This window comes from Solanum lycopersicum, chromosome 1, assembly GCF_036512215.1.
Source record: "Solanum lycopersicum chromosome 1, SLM_r2.1".
In the NCBI taxonomy this organism is placed as follows: Eukaryota; Viridiplantae; Streptophyta; class Magnoliopsida; order Solanales; family Solanaceae; genus Solanum; species Solanum lycopersicum.
In genome coordinates, this window is record NC_090800.1 from 76,853,334 (window position 1) to 76,867,964 (window position 14,631).

The 14,631-nt window shown below is 35.8% G+C and overlaps 1 protein-coding gene and 1 long non-coding RNA gene across 7 annotated transcripts; one reads left to right on the forward strand and one right to left on the reverse strand.

Annotated features, from left to right (window-relative positions):
- Positions 1 to 448: 448 nt before the first annotated feature.
- Positions 449 to 12,980, reverse strand: LOC101264152 (myosin-12). Of its 6 annotated transcripts, none has more exons than XM_026031222.2 (40): positions 12,477 to 12,980; positions 12,249 to 12,377; positions 11,533 to 11,676; positions 11,295 to 11,440; positions 11,061 to 11,217; positions 10,911 to 10,969; positions 10,649 to 10,808; positions 10,414 to 10,563; positions 10,193 to 10,329; positions 9,969 to 10,115; positions 9,098 to 9,199; positions 8,960 to 9,017; positions 8,762 to 8,863; positions 8,638 to 8,675; positions 8,351 to 8,477; positions 8,103 to 8,273; positions 7,880 to 8,011; positions 7,659 to 7,765; positions 7,375 to 7,435; positions 7,074 to 7,251; positions 6,584 to 6,789; positions 6,190 to 6,309; positions 5,979 to 6,077; positions 5,365 to 5,580; positions 4,800 to 4,939; positions 4,580 to 4,681; positions 4,083 to 4,194; positions 3,909 to 3,995; positions 3,743 to 3,799; positions 3,468 to 3,638; positions 3,202 to 3,351; positions 2,921 to 3,127; positions 2,688 to 2,837; positions 2,526 to 2,596; positions 2,337 to 2,436; positions 2,203 to 2,259; positions 2,064 to 2,120; positions 1,689 to 1,769; positions 929 to 1,011; positions 449 to 860 (listed from the first exon to the last, which is right to left on the reverse strand). In XM_026031222.2, exons 1-40 carry the CDS (start codon positions 12,477 to 12,479, stop codon positions 737 to 739), a joined length of 4,698 nt encoding a protein of 1,565 aa, XP_025887007.2. In that variant the 5' UTR covers positions 12,480 to 12,980; the 3' UTR covers positions 449 to 736. The 6 variants fall into 6 exon arrangements, with proteins under 6 accessions (XP_025887007.2, XP_010323455.2, XP_010323450.2 ...); XM_010325153.3 differs by having other exon boundaries at positions 2,921 to 3,130; XM_010325148.3 differs by having other exon boundaries at positions 3,202 to 3,357.
- Positions 12,981 to 13,179: 199 nt separating this feature from the next.
- LOC112941579 (uncharacterized) lies at positions 13,180 to 14,349 on the forward strand. The gene is made up of 2 exons (XR_003246992.2): positions 13,180 to 13,318; positions 13,530 to 14,349. It is a non-coding gene; the product is annotated as an uncharacterized lncRNA (long non-coding RNA).
- The last annotated feature ends 282 nt before the right edge of the window (positions 14,350 to 14,631 follow it).

Here is a 14,631-nt window from a genome sequence, read left to right on the forward strand (position 1 = left end):
TAGAAGAACTGAACTTGACAGACTCATGTAGTTGTTACTCATTCATGCGTTATAAATAAGCACTGATATCTGTGCTTGTTGGTGCACTATTTGTTAGAATACTGGAAGATACTTTTGATATTTCTAGCAGCTTATACATTTTACCCTTTTAGTTGTAGGTTCTTACATGAGTTATTGAAATAAATTACAAATAAGCATTGGTAGATAATGTGTAGTGTACATGAGTCTAGGAATTTTTTTAAATTTTGAGTGGAACATGTTAATGCCTGTGAATGTGATGATTGTTTCTGATAAATCATGAATGCCAATGTCACTTGTTAGATTATTTATGTGCCATTAGTTCGAATGGGAAACTGAAATTACTCATTTCTGGGATCTCTGTATGGGATGAGATTTAGTTATGTTGTTAGTAGGGAATGAAACAATGTAAAAAGATAGCAAACAATAATAGGAAACAGAAGGAAAAAACCTCTTTCTTTCTATTGAAACTTGGATGTGTTTTTCTTTACTACACTCTCTCAACATATCATACAACCGGTCTTCACAATACAATATTTGTAGAATCATCACTTGGGTGACAAAAATAAATATGAAACACGAAACCAAAAGGATTTACATTTTTGAGAACTCATCACTCTCTATCTTACCAATCAACAAAAGAAAGAATTTCAATCAATCAAATCCTATAACTATCATTCTCTTTCTGTGTAAAATCAAAAGAAAATGTTCAAAACTCTTATGCTGCTGCCTGCAGCAGGAATTGAAAATCTGATCTTTGACGAAGGAGGGGAGGTGGTTCTACATCAGACAAGTTGATACTCTGGAAGGATCGCGATATTTCTTCTATAGAGAATGGTATGCTGTAATTGGAAGAATAGTTAGTTAAAGAATGCATGTCTATTTCTTCTCTATGTTTAAAGTTGATTACCTTGAATCCACATCAAGCAAGAATGTATTGTTTGGAATGCTGGCTGAGTCTTCCAATGTTAGTGCTCTCATCTTGCTAATGACCTGAAATTCCAAAAATGATCAGCTGTTGATCTACTGAAGAAAGAAGCAGTTCTCGTTGTCATTGCCGTACTTTTAAGGCTAAAGACGTAAAGGTGCTAAATATGTTTCCTTTTATCTAGGGAGCTATGATGAATCTTTTGCAACATTGAGAGAATCCTGTGCTATCCATGGCCTTTGGATGTTTATTAAATCATTAAAGTTGTTGAAACATTAAGGAGGTAAGCTCTTTCACTGCTTGGCGTGAGAATAACGCAAGAGTGCTTCAGTAGAAAGCATTTTTCTAGTGTATGTGTCAAGCTAGAGCACTCTTTGCCTCTCTGTTGGAGAAGGTGATAAGATCTCTCTCCAGCAGAGCTTAGACACACTTTAAGAAGATTGGTGGACTGTTTTTATTTAATGTGTGCTTTATCTATATTTTGCTATTTGAGGGCCTCTTGTATTTTTGTTCTTCACTAATAATTTTCTTATAATAAGAGAAGAAGTCTTCTTTCCAAAAAAAAGAAGAAGTGAAGAAGGCTTATGCATGTGTTGATTCTTAGTTTTTTACTTTTACATGATAATATATGCATGTGTTGCAGCGGACCATTGGCAATCAAACTGACAAAACCTTGAACACCTTTACCAACTCTCATGAAGGTTAGAGTATCTCTAGTAACAGACTGAAGAAGAGTTATTACCTCTGGTGATAAACCATGGGCTCCATATTTGTCGTCCCAGAACATAGTTCCAATGCGATAAATTTGTGCAATGCTCAACATCTAAGAGAAAAGGAAAAAAGCAACAGGATATAGAGTTCAGTTTTTGGTTCTGAGTTCTAATCATAACTAGAATCCTCTTATTAAAAATCTAATCATAGCTAGAAACGTCTTATTAAAAAAATCATACTTATATTCCTCTATGTCTAAATTTGAATATCATTGTCACTTAGCCTCTTAGTTATCTTGAAATGAAGAGTGAGTTCTTTTTCCTTTTAAAATGCCAAAAGAAAAAGTAGTTAGGAGGGAAGTTGTGGGGACTTTGATCTTTTTCTTTTAAAAACAGAAGTTAATTACCGGGCAGAGGTCACTTGTGATCTCATCCAATGCCTTTTGAGATTTTTGATGTAGCACCTGCAAGGTTGAGGCATGATAATGTAAGCACTCAGCTATGAGGAGATCTGCTTACAGAATGATACTCTGGATGATAGCTTACCAGAAATCCTACAGCTTGCCTTATGTGTTGAAGCTCATCCCACGAAGATCCAGCATACTGTTTCATGAGAACGAATTAAAATGTTGTTTCTTTTATTTGAACTTCAGGTTATTACTCTGAACACCTTTGTTTACCTGTTCTGTTGCTTTGGAACACCAACTTTCTAGTTCTTGCAGACCTGCCTTCAGATATTCCCCGTTGCTAAATGAGCAGCATTCACGGCGAAGCAACAAGCTGAAAAGTTTTCGTATGTCTCACATTAGGATCGAGGATATTTACGGTACTTCTAAAGTGAACAGTTAATTGGAATACGAGCTGAATACCTGTTAAAAAGCTGGACATTTATGTATGAGAACACCTGACTGAGTATTTTCCTTGTAATGGTGGAAGGGACCTGAAAACACAGATGCCACTCATGAAAACTGGAGAGCTTCTCTAGACATAAGATTAAGGAAAACTGACAAACAAGATGTTACTTCACTTACATTATTTTCTGAGAGTATGGTCAATGTATTGTCTAAGCTATTCACAATGTTTTGCCAGTGTACACTGGATGCCTGTTGTTTCGCGATGATGTTTGAATGTATACTTCTAGATGATCCTTTTAATGGTTTTATCCTTGCAGATCTTGGTGCCTGTCAATTTAATTTTAGAATTTACCTTGAGACTGCTGCAAAATTATAGACAAAGGATTCATTAAAAAATGGTGCTTGCTTACATGTATGCATTGGTTAAGAAATGGACTTATTTCTTTCTTTAAGTTGTCGCGGATCATTCCATATATTTTCTCAACGCAAGCAGTTAGGTGTTGCTTAAACAATAGTGCTGGGTATTTAGCTTCAATTCTTGTCCGGACATTTGGGCTTCCCTCAATTCCGCTGTATCCACTGGAAATTGCCATGCTTAATGAAGTTGAGCGAAAACCCTGCTGTTGACCCTTGAAATGTCAATGTTCTACATGTCTATACATGGTCAAAAGCTTATACTATGAGTATTTACCTGTGCCATTCTTCCAAACAATGTGGTAGGTGAGCTGCGATTACGATATGGGGACCTAGTAGGTGCATTACCAGCTTTAATTGTGCTTTGCAAAAGGAACAACAGAGTTGAAGATGTTGACAGCCAGTAGGCAAGATCACTGGTGTTATCCTGATCCTTCATTGAAATGTCAATAAATTTTTGTCAGTTCGGAGTCTAAATTGATTTAGATTTGATCACTCATTAGGACCATTCCTATTCAGCAATAGATCATAGTGAAATTTCACCTCTATAGATGATCGGATCGTATGAATAATCCTATCAAATATATTCGTTTTTTCTGCTTCAAAGGATCTCCACTGCAGAAGTGCTTTGTATAGTGTGCATGCAGCTACTGGTCTTCCCTTGTCAAATCGCTTGTCTTCCGCAAGGCACTTGATCAGTATATCATGGTTTTCCTAATTATTGAAGAATGAATACAGAAGTAATCAGCGATGACTACAAAACCATCACAATTTTATCTATCAGATCAACTTGTAAAGTTCAAGTTTCTACTACTTGCCTGCTGCCTATCCGTCAAGGATCTTTGCTTAGTTAAAGAGATGGGAGGGCTAGAATCCTGCAGAAGCCAGAAAGAATTTAGATATCATTTAGAATTAGCATTTTCTGACTGTTATGGTCCTTAAGTGTGTAACAGGCTAACAGCCATTGGTGAGAAGCTTATATACCTTTGATATTTGTTGTTCTACTTTCATTTCTTCATGCACTTCCTCTGTTTGATGTCCATTATCAGCTGGATGTGTGATATCAACAGTCTGAAATAACCCAGTCAGGAATGAGTGTTGTTTGCAGTTCTACAAGTTAAGATGCTTATAATGAAAAACGAGAAAGTTTTAGCTAACCTCAAGCCCTTTAGGTGCCCGATCATCAGAACTTACTACTCGCTCCACAACTACCCTTTGAGTGCGGAGAAGCTCGTTTTCTGACTCCAAGTCTTTAATCTTGTTCTTGAGTCTGATTAAGAGGAAAAATCAACTTCATTTGAATTCTATATGATAAAGTGTTATTATCTCTGGAAGATAACTCAAAATTAGAAGTTTCTCAAGGATATTGTTCCATTCTTGTAGAAATAAGTCCAGGTAAGTATTCTTGAAGCAATTATATCGTGTAAAGCTTACACAAACAGTGTAAATTGTTTCTCTTTGTTTATGTCCATATTTTTTATGCTCAAATTAAAGTGTCGATCGTGAAATATGAGCCTGTTTCGATGAGCTATCAACGCAAGTATAAGTGTACCATCTGTTTTCTAAGTGAAGGATAACTATCTTCTCTAGATTTTCTTGGTGCCTAGTCGCAACATTTTGGCTTGTATAGGTTGTTCCAAGATGTGTATGCTTACATGTCCATTTCCTCAGAGAGGGCCTCATTTGTTGATGCTACTAAAGCCTGCTGGCGGAGAACCTGATTCTCAGATTCAAGGTTGGATAGATTCAGTTGTAATCTGAAAATAGATAATTAGAAGAACAGGTAAGACAATAAGTTTCTTACTAATTCAATTTTTTATTGATTTGCAAGCTTCAGCCACTTCAACATACTACACAAAGAAGTGAAGGAACTACCTTTCTATGGACTCTTGGAGCTCCGAAACTCTCAGCTGAGATTCTTCTGCCTCTTTACGTGTGGCCTGGCATTCTTTTTCAACTTCATTGTAGCTCTGTTCAAAGTCTTCTACTCTCTTCTTGAGCTCTCTGATTTCATCCTGAATATATGACAGGCAAATTGCATCAGATTCAATGCTGTCAGAAACACACTAATTTATGACGTATATTTATTCTGCTGCAGAGAATGCAGTGAGTAGATTTCCTGTTTTACTTGTGAAAGTTTTTGTTTTACATTTTTAAGTCTGGATAATCTTTACACTTCAAACAAATTTTTATCTTCGCGCTTTTTATTGATTACATTGATCTCCAGAATTTTCCTTTTATGGTCAATTAACTCAAATATCTTAATGAAAGCTTTCTTTTTTTCAAAGCCCTTTCTTTTGAGGTGGTTATCACTAAGTTACTACATGTTTTTATCATCTCACTTTACTCTTATTTTGGTAACATACTCCAAAGGTTTTTGGAGTGGACCTATGCCATACCAATTACTATAAATGCACAGAATTATGTTTCCTGATTTTACCTCGAGTTTGTTGTTTTCCTCTGTCAGCTTCTCTACTTTGGTGTTGTCAATCACTGGTACCTCCTTGATAACTGGAGGAGCTTGTTCAATGGCTATCTTTGCTGCTTCTTTCTCATGAATAATTGCATCATGGGCTTCATCTAGTTGCATTTGCAATTCTTGTAAGGCTTTTTGCAATTTTGAAATTTCTTGCCCCTTTGCTTCTTCGAGATCAGTCTGGAGAAACAGAGTTTTCATTCTTACCATTACTATGTCATAAAAGTATTTACTGTTTAGTGATAGCGTAAGAAAACTCTTAACTGCCAAAAATCTACATTTCTTCACAAGTGAAAATTTTATCTCATACCCATGTATAGCACAAGCAAGATATAATTTTATGCATTCATGTAAGTATATTCTCACTGATTATGAAGCACTAATGATGTTTTCTTTGGCCTTCACTTGGTGTGCCTCCCCAGAGAGCCCCCAACTCTATAACATTTGGTCTCAAACTACTCTATTTTATCGAGTTTCAGGCAACTATAATAGAAGCACTGCTCTATAGAACCTCACTTGGAGTACTTTCGACTGTTATGCTGTTTCCGCTTAGAGCAAAGCAAATTGATTGTACATACCCTCAAGTGTTTTTCAAAATCTAATCGCCATGTTAACTCCTCGACACGCTTTTCCAGTTTATCCTTTGCTTCTTTAAGTGCCCCAGTATCTCTTGCATCCTGCATTGGAGAAGATTTTTTATGCTAGTTAACATATAGCAGACATACTGGCACTTCAATGGATTTGAATAAGCAGTAATGCCAATCTTTTCACTAAACAAGAAATACCCACCATCCTCAATTTCCGAAGCACCTTCCTCGCTAACCTGCCTCTCCAGAGACATTGAAGTGAAAGACTTGCTTTTTTCTTCTGTTTATAAGTTGAGAAGGCATGGAATCCTCTCCATTGAGTCTGCAAAAATAAAAGACGAAGTAAGAAAATAACGCAATGTTATGTCTTTTTATAATCAGTCTTACAATTGAATATGAGGTAATAAGGTAACTTCTGATTATCTTCTTATTAGTTCCCAACAGAAGGTTAATTTCAGGAAGCAAATACTGACAGTACTAAATAGATTTGGACCCTCTTTAGATGTGGTTTTCTTATTCTGTTTACCTCGAAATAACTTTTGTCAGATGAATTAACTTAGGATGCAAATTCACCTTTTTTGGTGCAATCTAATTACCTGAACTATTTTAGCTGCTTTATTTCTCCTCCTCTGCCTATATTCATTTCGTGCTGCCATAGCTCTCATCCCTGTTTGAATGACTACAGCTGCTGCCTGTAATTCCTTGTAAGATTTTCTTGCTGAATGAGAACGCGCATGTTTCTGTATGCGTATTGAAGCAGCTTCCCTTTTCATTTGTTCATACAGCACTCTGGCAAGTTGTGCTGGGTAGGTTGAACATAAAAATTTTCTCAAAGTCCCGACAAGAACACCATATAAAAATGGGAAAGCTAATGTAGCATTGTGTTGATTGACATATTTGTAAGATTAATATTAAGAAAAGTAGTTGGAACCCTATCTTAGGGAAAAATCAGAACATGCCAAAACTAGAATATGTTAAAGCAGCATGTATGCAAAAAGTGCAATCTTGTTGTTGCACATATAATGCTGACACTTCTGATTTTTACCATAAATGGGTGGTCATTTGTATCATTGCGGTACAAGTTACCTCTCCATAGTTTCTGGAAATGAATTGTAGCTCTCTTTAGGGCTATGAACTCCTTTCGGGTAAGATATGTTCGAATTTGTCTCTGAATGCGCTTTGCAGCATGAGCTAGAACTTCTGTTCTTCTGGCATCTAATTCAGCCATCTGCCCGGCTCTGAGAAAAACTTTGGTTTTCCCAATCTGAATAAAATAGATAGAAAACTCTATTTCATGAACAAATACATAAAATGTGCAATTTTATGTCCAGTTTTGTGGAACTGGTTTCTTTTTACAAGTAGTATGGCAATAGTCTAGGTGTAATACCTGATAACCCTTTAAGCCCATTCTATCACAAATTGCAATGCATGCTGACTTCTCATCACATCTGCTTCAACGAAAGGGGATTAGCTTGTGATATATCAGTATGTTGATGCTATTCATGCACATACAATTATGTTTATAAGTCTAAAGAAGACTGTTTGCTGCAAATATGGTATTACTACTACTGGTTATAATATATTTCTCCCTGCCTCAAACTTCCAGTATTTGTTTCTTCCTGAAAAGGATTTAAGATGTGAAACTAAGTTATAACCGATTGTGATATATACCCGTCAAGAACATCTGGAGCTAACGTCCCAAAGCGGTCAAGGAACTCGTCGAATGTTCTTTTTGTTGGGTATCCTGCACAACTTATCCTGATCGCCTCTAAGACACCCTGCATAAGTGTCACAAAAGGTTTGTCAGAGAGTGAACTATGATGAATTACATATTTTCTGATTGAGAGTAGAAAATGAAAGCACCAGAAAGTACATGGAGGACTTTAACTTACCCCACATCTTAATTGGTTTAATACATTCATGTTCTCAAATATTCCAGGCTTTAGAACCGTATTGGGCTTTACACATCTGATGTAATGTGGCTCTGTAGTGTTCAAGGTCTCCATTAAAGATTGCAGTTGTTGCTGCAAATTGAAGTTCCGTTTGAAAATAAATCAGGTTCATAGGATATTTCTGAAGTAAATATACTTGTTTCTGTCCTGTTTACAGACTTACCTTAAACCGTGTGCCGATGGATGAGAACTTGGACTGCTTGGACGATTCTTCGGGCAATGGAGGGAAGAGGTTTGCAATGAAAGAGCACTTTGAGTCCATCAGAAGAGCTTGAAATTCTGCTATCACATAGTCCTTATTTTTGTCAAGGAAGTGATCTGCTTGGTAAGTAACCTGTTTGATCAACGAATTAAGATGACCAGAATTCTTTGACTGACAAATGATTGACTAAATATCTCAAGTTAACTTACATCACCAGCGTAATGATTGATTGTAAAGTCAGTACGAGCAAGTTTTGGCTTGCTAAACCGTTTATGGGCTCTGTATGTCTGGTACATCTTTTGGGCAAATGTCTCATGAGTTGCTTTTGGGAACATACTGTGCAAGAAAAAAAGTTAAGTTATATCTTCTCCTTTAATCATTCTTTATGATTCAGGAAAAAGACGTTATACACTGTTTTGAGAATTTAATGACTGTCTAGCTAATTATCCTACTTTCACTGGTAAAAATTGGTGTTGAAAAGAGGAAGTTTGCGTACCAAGCTTCATCAAGAAGAGCAATAATGCCTCCAGGTTTCTGCAAAATTGATGAAAGGTTATCAAAGGTTTGCTTGTTAAATTAAAATAACGTTACAAAAATGTCTACAGTCAGAATGACGGTACCTTCTCAATAAGATCTAAAACATCTTGGTTATCTACAAACTCCACATAACTCCAGTTGATTTCTTCTGTCGTATAGTCGTCTTGTTCCATCTTGAATACGTGCTGTAAAAACAGAGTTTCTATTTAATATTCTATTTATTTTAAATGGGAGTGAAAAGTGAAGGCACTGAAGAGTGAATAAAGGTTCTCATGATTTACCTGGTTAAAATGCTGCTGCAACTTCTCATTTGTTAGGTTGATGCAGAATTGCTCAAAACTGACATTAAGCATTAACTGAGCTGTTAAGTTTGTGGTAAAGATTTTACACTCAGAAGTCGAGAAAACAATTATCCAAACCTATTGATTTTGAAGCTCTCAAAGCCATATATATCAAGGACGCCAATTATGCTTTTTGCTTCAGGATCCTGTCCAATTGAACTGTTTATCTTGTCCACAAGCCTGCCACATAGGAGCTGTCAAAAGGATTTCATTTTGAATGTTTTTTCGTGTAGCTGAATCTAGAGTTATGTTAGATAATGCTAATTAACTCAAGAAATAGAATTTCTGAATGTCTTTTTGAACTAATATGATACTGACTCACTGTGGCAAGCAGCCATCGCTCTTCTAGAGATTGACTGTCTGCATGTCAACAGGACACAAAACACTACTATGGGCTGGTTTCAAAATTTGAAACTAAAATAGGAAACCAGGCTTGAAACATACATAACATCATTCAATCACAATAAGAAATTTCAGCTAGAAAAATTCTCCATTATCTTCAATCCTGTCTGATCACTCTTCTATACGTTGAATCTCTTTTGTTCTTTATGAGAAGCCCAGTTAGTTATAACTTTATTCTTTATAATCAGAACTATAGTGATAAGAGAATTAGAAAATTTTGGTTTAATTATGCATTATTTGTGGCTTCCTGTGATAATCCAGAGCTTCATTAGGAAAAAGTTGCGACATAGATGAAGTCAAATTCATGTGCAGTAAATGTTATTGCCTATCAGGTTCCAGGTTATTCTGTATTTCTTTCATAATAAACTTGTAACTTTTGCTCTCCCTCGCTGTTAATGCTGTAAGTATCCAATCGTTTGGAGTTGAGAAAGTTCTTTTTTGCTTTGTTAGTACTAAGATGTTCCCCTCTCATGAGCTTAGATACCACCCACAGTTTTGCAGCTAGGTAGAGACTTAGTCTGGGAGCCACATTCTATATATTGCTTACCAGTCGAACAATCTGGAGTATACAGTCTTTGCCAGGGCATCCCTGCTCGTGGTTGCAGCTGCGGGATCCAGTAATTTTGTGATGTTTCCATCAGGAGTTACAATGACACGCTTACAAAGTGAGTCTTCTAGTGCCTTCTCATCACACCTGTGCATATGTTTATTAGTTCAAAGTTTAAGCGCCTTGAGTTCTGAGTTGAGGTAAACTAAGGTATATCCTCTTACATGAATAGCTCTGCAGCTGTCTTCAGATGAAAAAGTGACTTCTCATCTTTTAGTTTGGAGGAATCAGCCTCCTTTCCTTTCACAAAGTTGATGTTTCCGAGATGGAGTATTGCAGCTACAACACGAAATATAGCATCCTACAGAAATGATAAGTATAGGTTTTAATATATTCTTGGTGCATAATGGGATTTTTCCAATTGCTTCTATGTTTGGGCACACACCTGTTCCTCCTGACCGATTCCAACAACATCCATAGCATTTCTGGTTTCAAGATACTCTCTTGCATCGTCAACATTTGCAACTTCGTAACAGTTACTTTGGTTTAGATAATGAAATGTTTTTGGATTCCCAAGTTTGAATCTTTTCACATCCTGTAAAAGATTCCGTAGATCATCTAGGTGGAAACTCAATATCATTTGTAAAGAGTTTGATAATGGGCTGTCCCATGGAACTCACCTCTGGTGGTGCAGCACAAAGCATGTAAAAACAATGGTAGTTTCTCTCTGGGTCTGAGACTTGGCAAACACGTGACCTTTCAAGAAGATATGTCCTAACTGCAGCCCCAGAAATCTTCGCGTGCTTATCAAACTGAATTTCAACAAATTTACCAAAACGACTGGTACAACGACTCAGTCATGTCAATTTTTTGTAGAGGGAGAATATGAAAATCAAAATGAATATAATAATGATAAAATCTCTGATGTCATTTTTGGTTTACCTGGAATTGTTGTTCTTCACAGTCTTTGCATTCCCAAATGCTTCTAAAACTGGGTTGGACTGAAAAAGAAGAAATATGAATTTGCATTTGCATTTGCATTGTTAACTTGTAGATCATTTGAGTATAGTAGTAAAGAGCAATATTGCCCACCTCCAAAACTTGTTGCTCGACTGTTCTTCCTTCAGTGCCAGACCTTCCACCCATAAACGCGAGATATCTCATTAACATTTTCGTTGTCTCAGTTTTACCAGCACCACTCTCTCCACTGACCAAGATAGACTGGTTGCCATGCTCATTTATCAATGCCCTGACAAACTTGTTAGATTAGGCAAGTTATTCATTTCTTGCATGGCATAACCAAATTCAGTTGCTCTTCTCATTTACCTATAACAGGCATCTGCCACTGCAAAAAGATGTGGACTTAGCTCTCCAAATGGGGCTCCCTTGTATTGCTGCATCATATGGGTATCATACAGATGTGGAAGTCTCCGAAATGGATTAACCGCAATCAGGATATTCCCTGTGTAAGTCTGCAAAATTTTGGATATTTTTATATCAATAAGACTTGTTTTCTGTAGCTACTCTTTGTGAAGTTCATCATCGACTGAAAAGTATGACTTACATATATCTCATTTAGAGAATACCGACAAGCAAGGTTATTCAGAACGCCAGGCTCATGGAGATAAGCTAACTTGGTCATGTCATCAACCCCAGATGGTGGTGCTTCGGTATCCTTTGGGTATATGCTAGAAATAGAAGCAACTGTCTGAAGCAGAAAGTAGTTCAATGGCTTAATATAATTAGATTTTCATTGTTCGCATCTTGAAAACTTTAGTTTGTAGAAGTCGTGATTATTGCATCCTAAAAATATCAACGGGCACATTCCTAGATCTTCATAGCAGAATATACCTATCATGAAAATCATTAATACATCTGCTTAAGGCAAAAGGAAAAGCTGCATAAGCCGTCCTACAGGTATGAATTCTCAATTCGATTGTCTTACAAGAATGTGCAACAGGAGACAGGAAAAAAGTCCTTCGTTGTTTTATATCTGATTGATCATATTGCACTATTAGATTCCTATTTGTTCCATGACCAATTCCATTTTTTAGGGAACTTCTATTCCAGGTTGTACCAATAAGCTTATAAAAGCTAATAAGGTCCTAATTTTCATATACTATACAGTATAACTTTGATATTATACTATATCTACTTTTTGACACGAATATTGTTCAGAAAATCCTTTTTTTTGCAATCATATTGTATTCCCTGAAAGATGCTATCAATATCAAATTTTTGTCAGGCTCTGAACTTATTGATTAGAATAAGACTGCTTACCGTCTTCCCATTAGTTGTGGCTACTGTGGCATTTGAGCCTTTAATTTCTGTGACTTCTCCATCAATCCAGGCATCATCAGGATCCTCAATCCACACCTGGGATCCAACTATGATGTTTACAGGAGTTCCCTGAATCACAAAAGATTATTACAGAGGTCAACAATTGATAAGTCCTTCATCAATTAAAACAGAACAAGATAAACTATTGATCATAATAAACAAGCTCACCATGGCAGTAGTTGAGACTATTTGATCATGGAACTCAAAGGAGAATTGTTATAAGAGATCGATGAATTGATATAGAGGGAGAAAAGGAAGAAGGGAAGAGAAATGAATTTCAGGGAGAATGTGGTGCTCTTAAGGGAATGATGAATAGATGAATGTAGAAACAGGAAAGTAATAAAAAAAGTGAAAAAAAAAAAAGAATGTTTCAAAGCAGGCTAAAAGCAGAGGTAATGAAGATGGTGTGGTAACTCAAAAGCAAAAGGCAGAGTAATCACCCCTTCACCATCCCCTTCCCCACCTCCTGTCACCTTTTATTCCTCCAATTCCACATAGGATGCTGACTTGGCAGCTATACAACTTTGATATACAGAAACTTCTGCTACTTTTGGGTTGTCTATTTGTGTTAAATACATTGCTTAAATATAAAGGAAAAATCATTTTCCAATTGGTACCTTAATATAATAGTTCGTTGTTTTTATTTTAAGATTTATTCTCTATCTATGACTTATGCTATGCAGTGAAGGGCCAGGGTGTTTATAATGATGCTGTGCATTACCAAAAGCACTGTGTGTTGGACCAGGTCTGATTAATGCATACAAACTATAGTTAATATATGACTGATGGTGGTCTCTTTTTGCATAATTGCTGGCTTTACTTTCTCTTAAATCAATAGGGTGTTTAAAGATGATTAGATCTAAATGTACTACTGAAATGCCCCACTTAATGCCTTAGCTACCCCATCTTAACTGGGCTCTCTACTTTCACTTGTTTCTATCCTCTTTTTTTTTTTCTTCAGGTTAACTTTTTTACCACCTGGGATCTCTGTCAAATTCAGCAGCAGGCAGGTATTATTACTATGATAAAAAACTTTCAATATTCTCTAAACTTCTTTATAAATATTTTAAGATTTATGTTGTGGATTTTCTCATAGTTACACCAATTCTTGATAAACTTTTTCCATTTTGATCTACAATTGATTTCAAGATTTTCCAAAAGTTTCAGCTTTACAACATTAGCATTCAGTTCTTTTCACTTATTTTAGCTTTTACAACATAGGAATGGGCAAAATCATGAAATACCAGACAATCCTACTGAAAGGTGTCAATGAAGGATCAAAAAAGGTAAAAAGCATGGGGATTGTAGTTGTAGAAAAGAAAATGTACAGAAGCTAAAAAAGGTAGCTGCCACTACTAGTTCACCTTAAAAACTCAACTATTATTCATTTTGGTAAAACATGTTATAACATTTTAAGAAGTATTAATGGACTAGAAATGATGGCTCAGACAAATACTCTTTTATGATTTAAGACTATTAAATTAATCTTTTATTTGTAGTGTACCAAAACCTTAGAAAGACAGAGTTTATGGGGTATGGGTGGATGGGGGGGTCCCTCCTATTTTATTTTTTTTGCCTTATTGAAATAACTCACCAATATTTTGGACTGACTAGTCATAGGAGGAGGCTAAAGATTATGAGTTTGGAAATCTATTTCCATTCATTTAGGGCGGTGGGGAATTGAGATTTGTTCGAGTCCTTTCACATGGGAGAAAAGGTTGTCATGTTGGGTCCCTTCCAACTAAGCTTTCTTCATTCCCTCCTTCTCTTCCTTTATTTTATATATAATTAGTGGAGAAAAAGTGGAATATTTTTGTTAAAAGAGTTGGCAATTACTACTTTTCTTAATCCTTTAACTAGTTAAATGTTTTTTGTATTAAATTGACTATTAAACTGTATTAATACTAGGGCTTGCTGTGGTTGTTATCATAATATTTATGTATTTTAATCGATTTTCGTTTATGTTAGAATATACGTTTCTTATAACAATATTTCGTTACCTTGTTTCGATAGTTATATCGTACTATTAATTTTAATATCACGTTACGTCATTGTTTCTCTAAATTTTTGTTGTATCGTATTATTTTTTACTTTTTTTGGGTTAAAATTGTATCGTACTGTTGATGAAAAATTTGTAATGGAAAAACAAGAATGCTTATAGAATCTTTGCCGCCCTGTGGACGGTGCCTAATTGGTAGGCCTCTTTGGAATGATTATTGGCATAACACAAATACTATTATTTTCATTTATCTTAGGTTCGAGTTTTGAGTGTGGAAAAGTTCTTGTTAGGAAGTCTTTATCGAATAGAATTTTATATGACCTG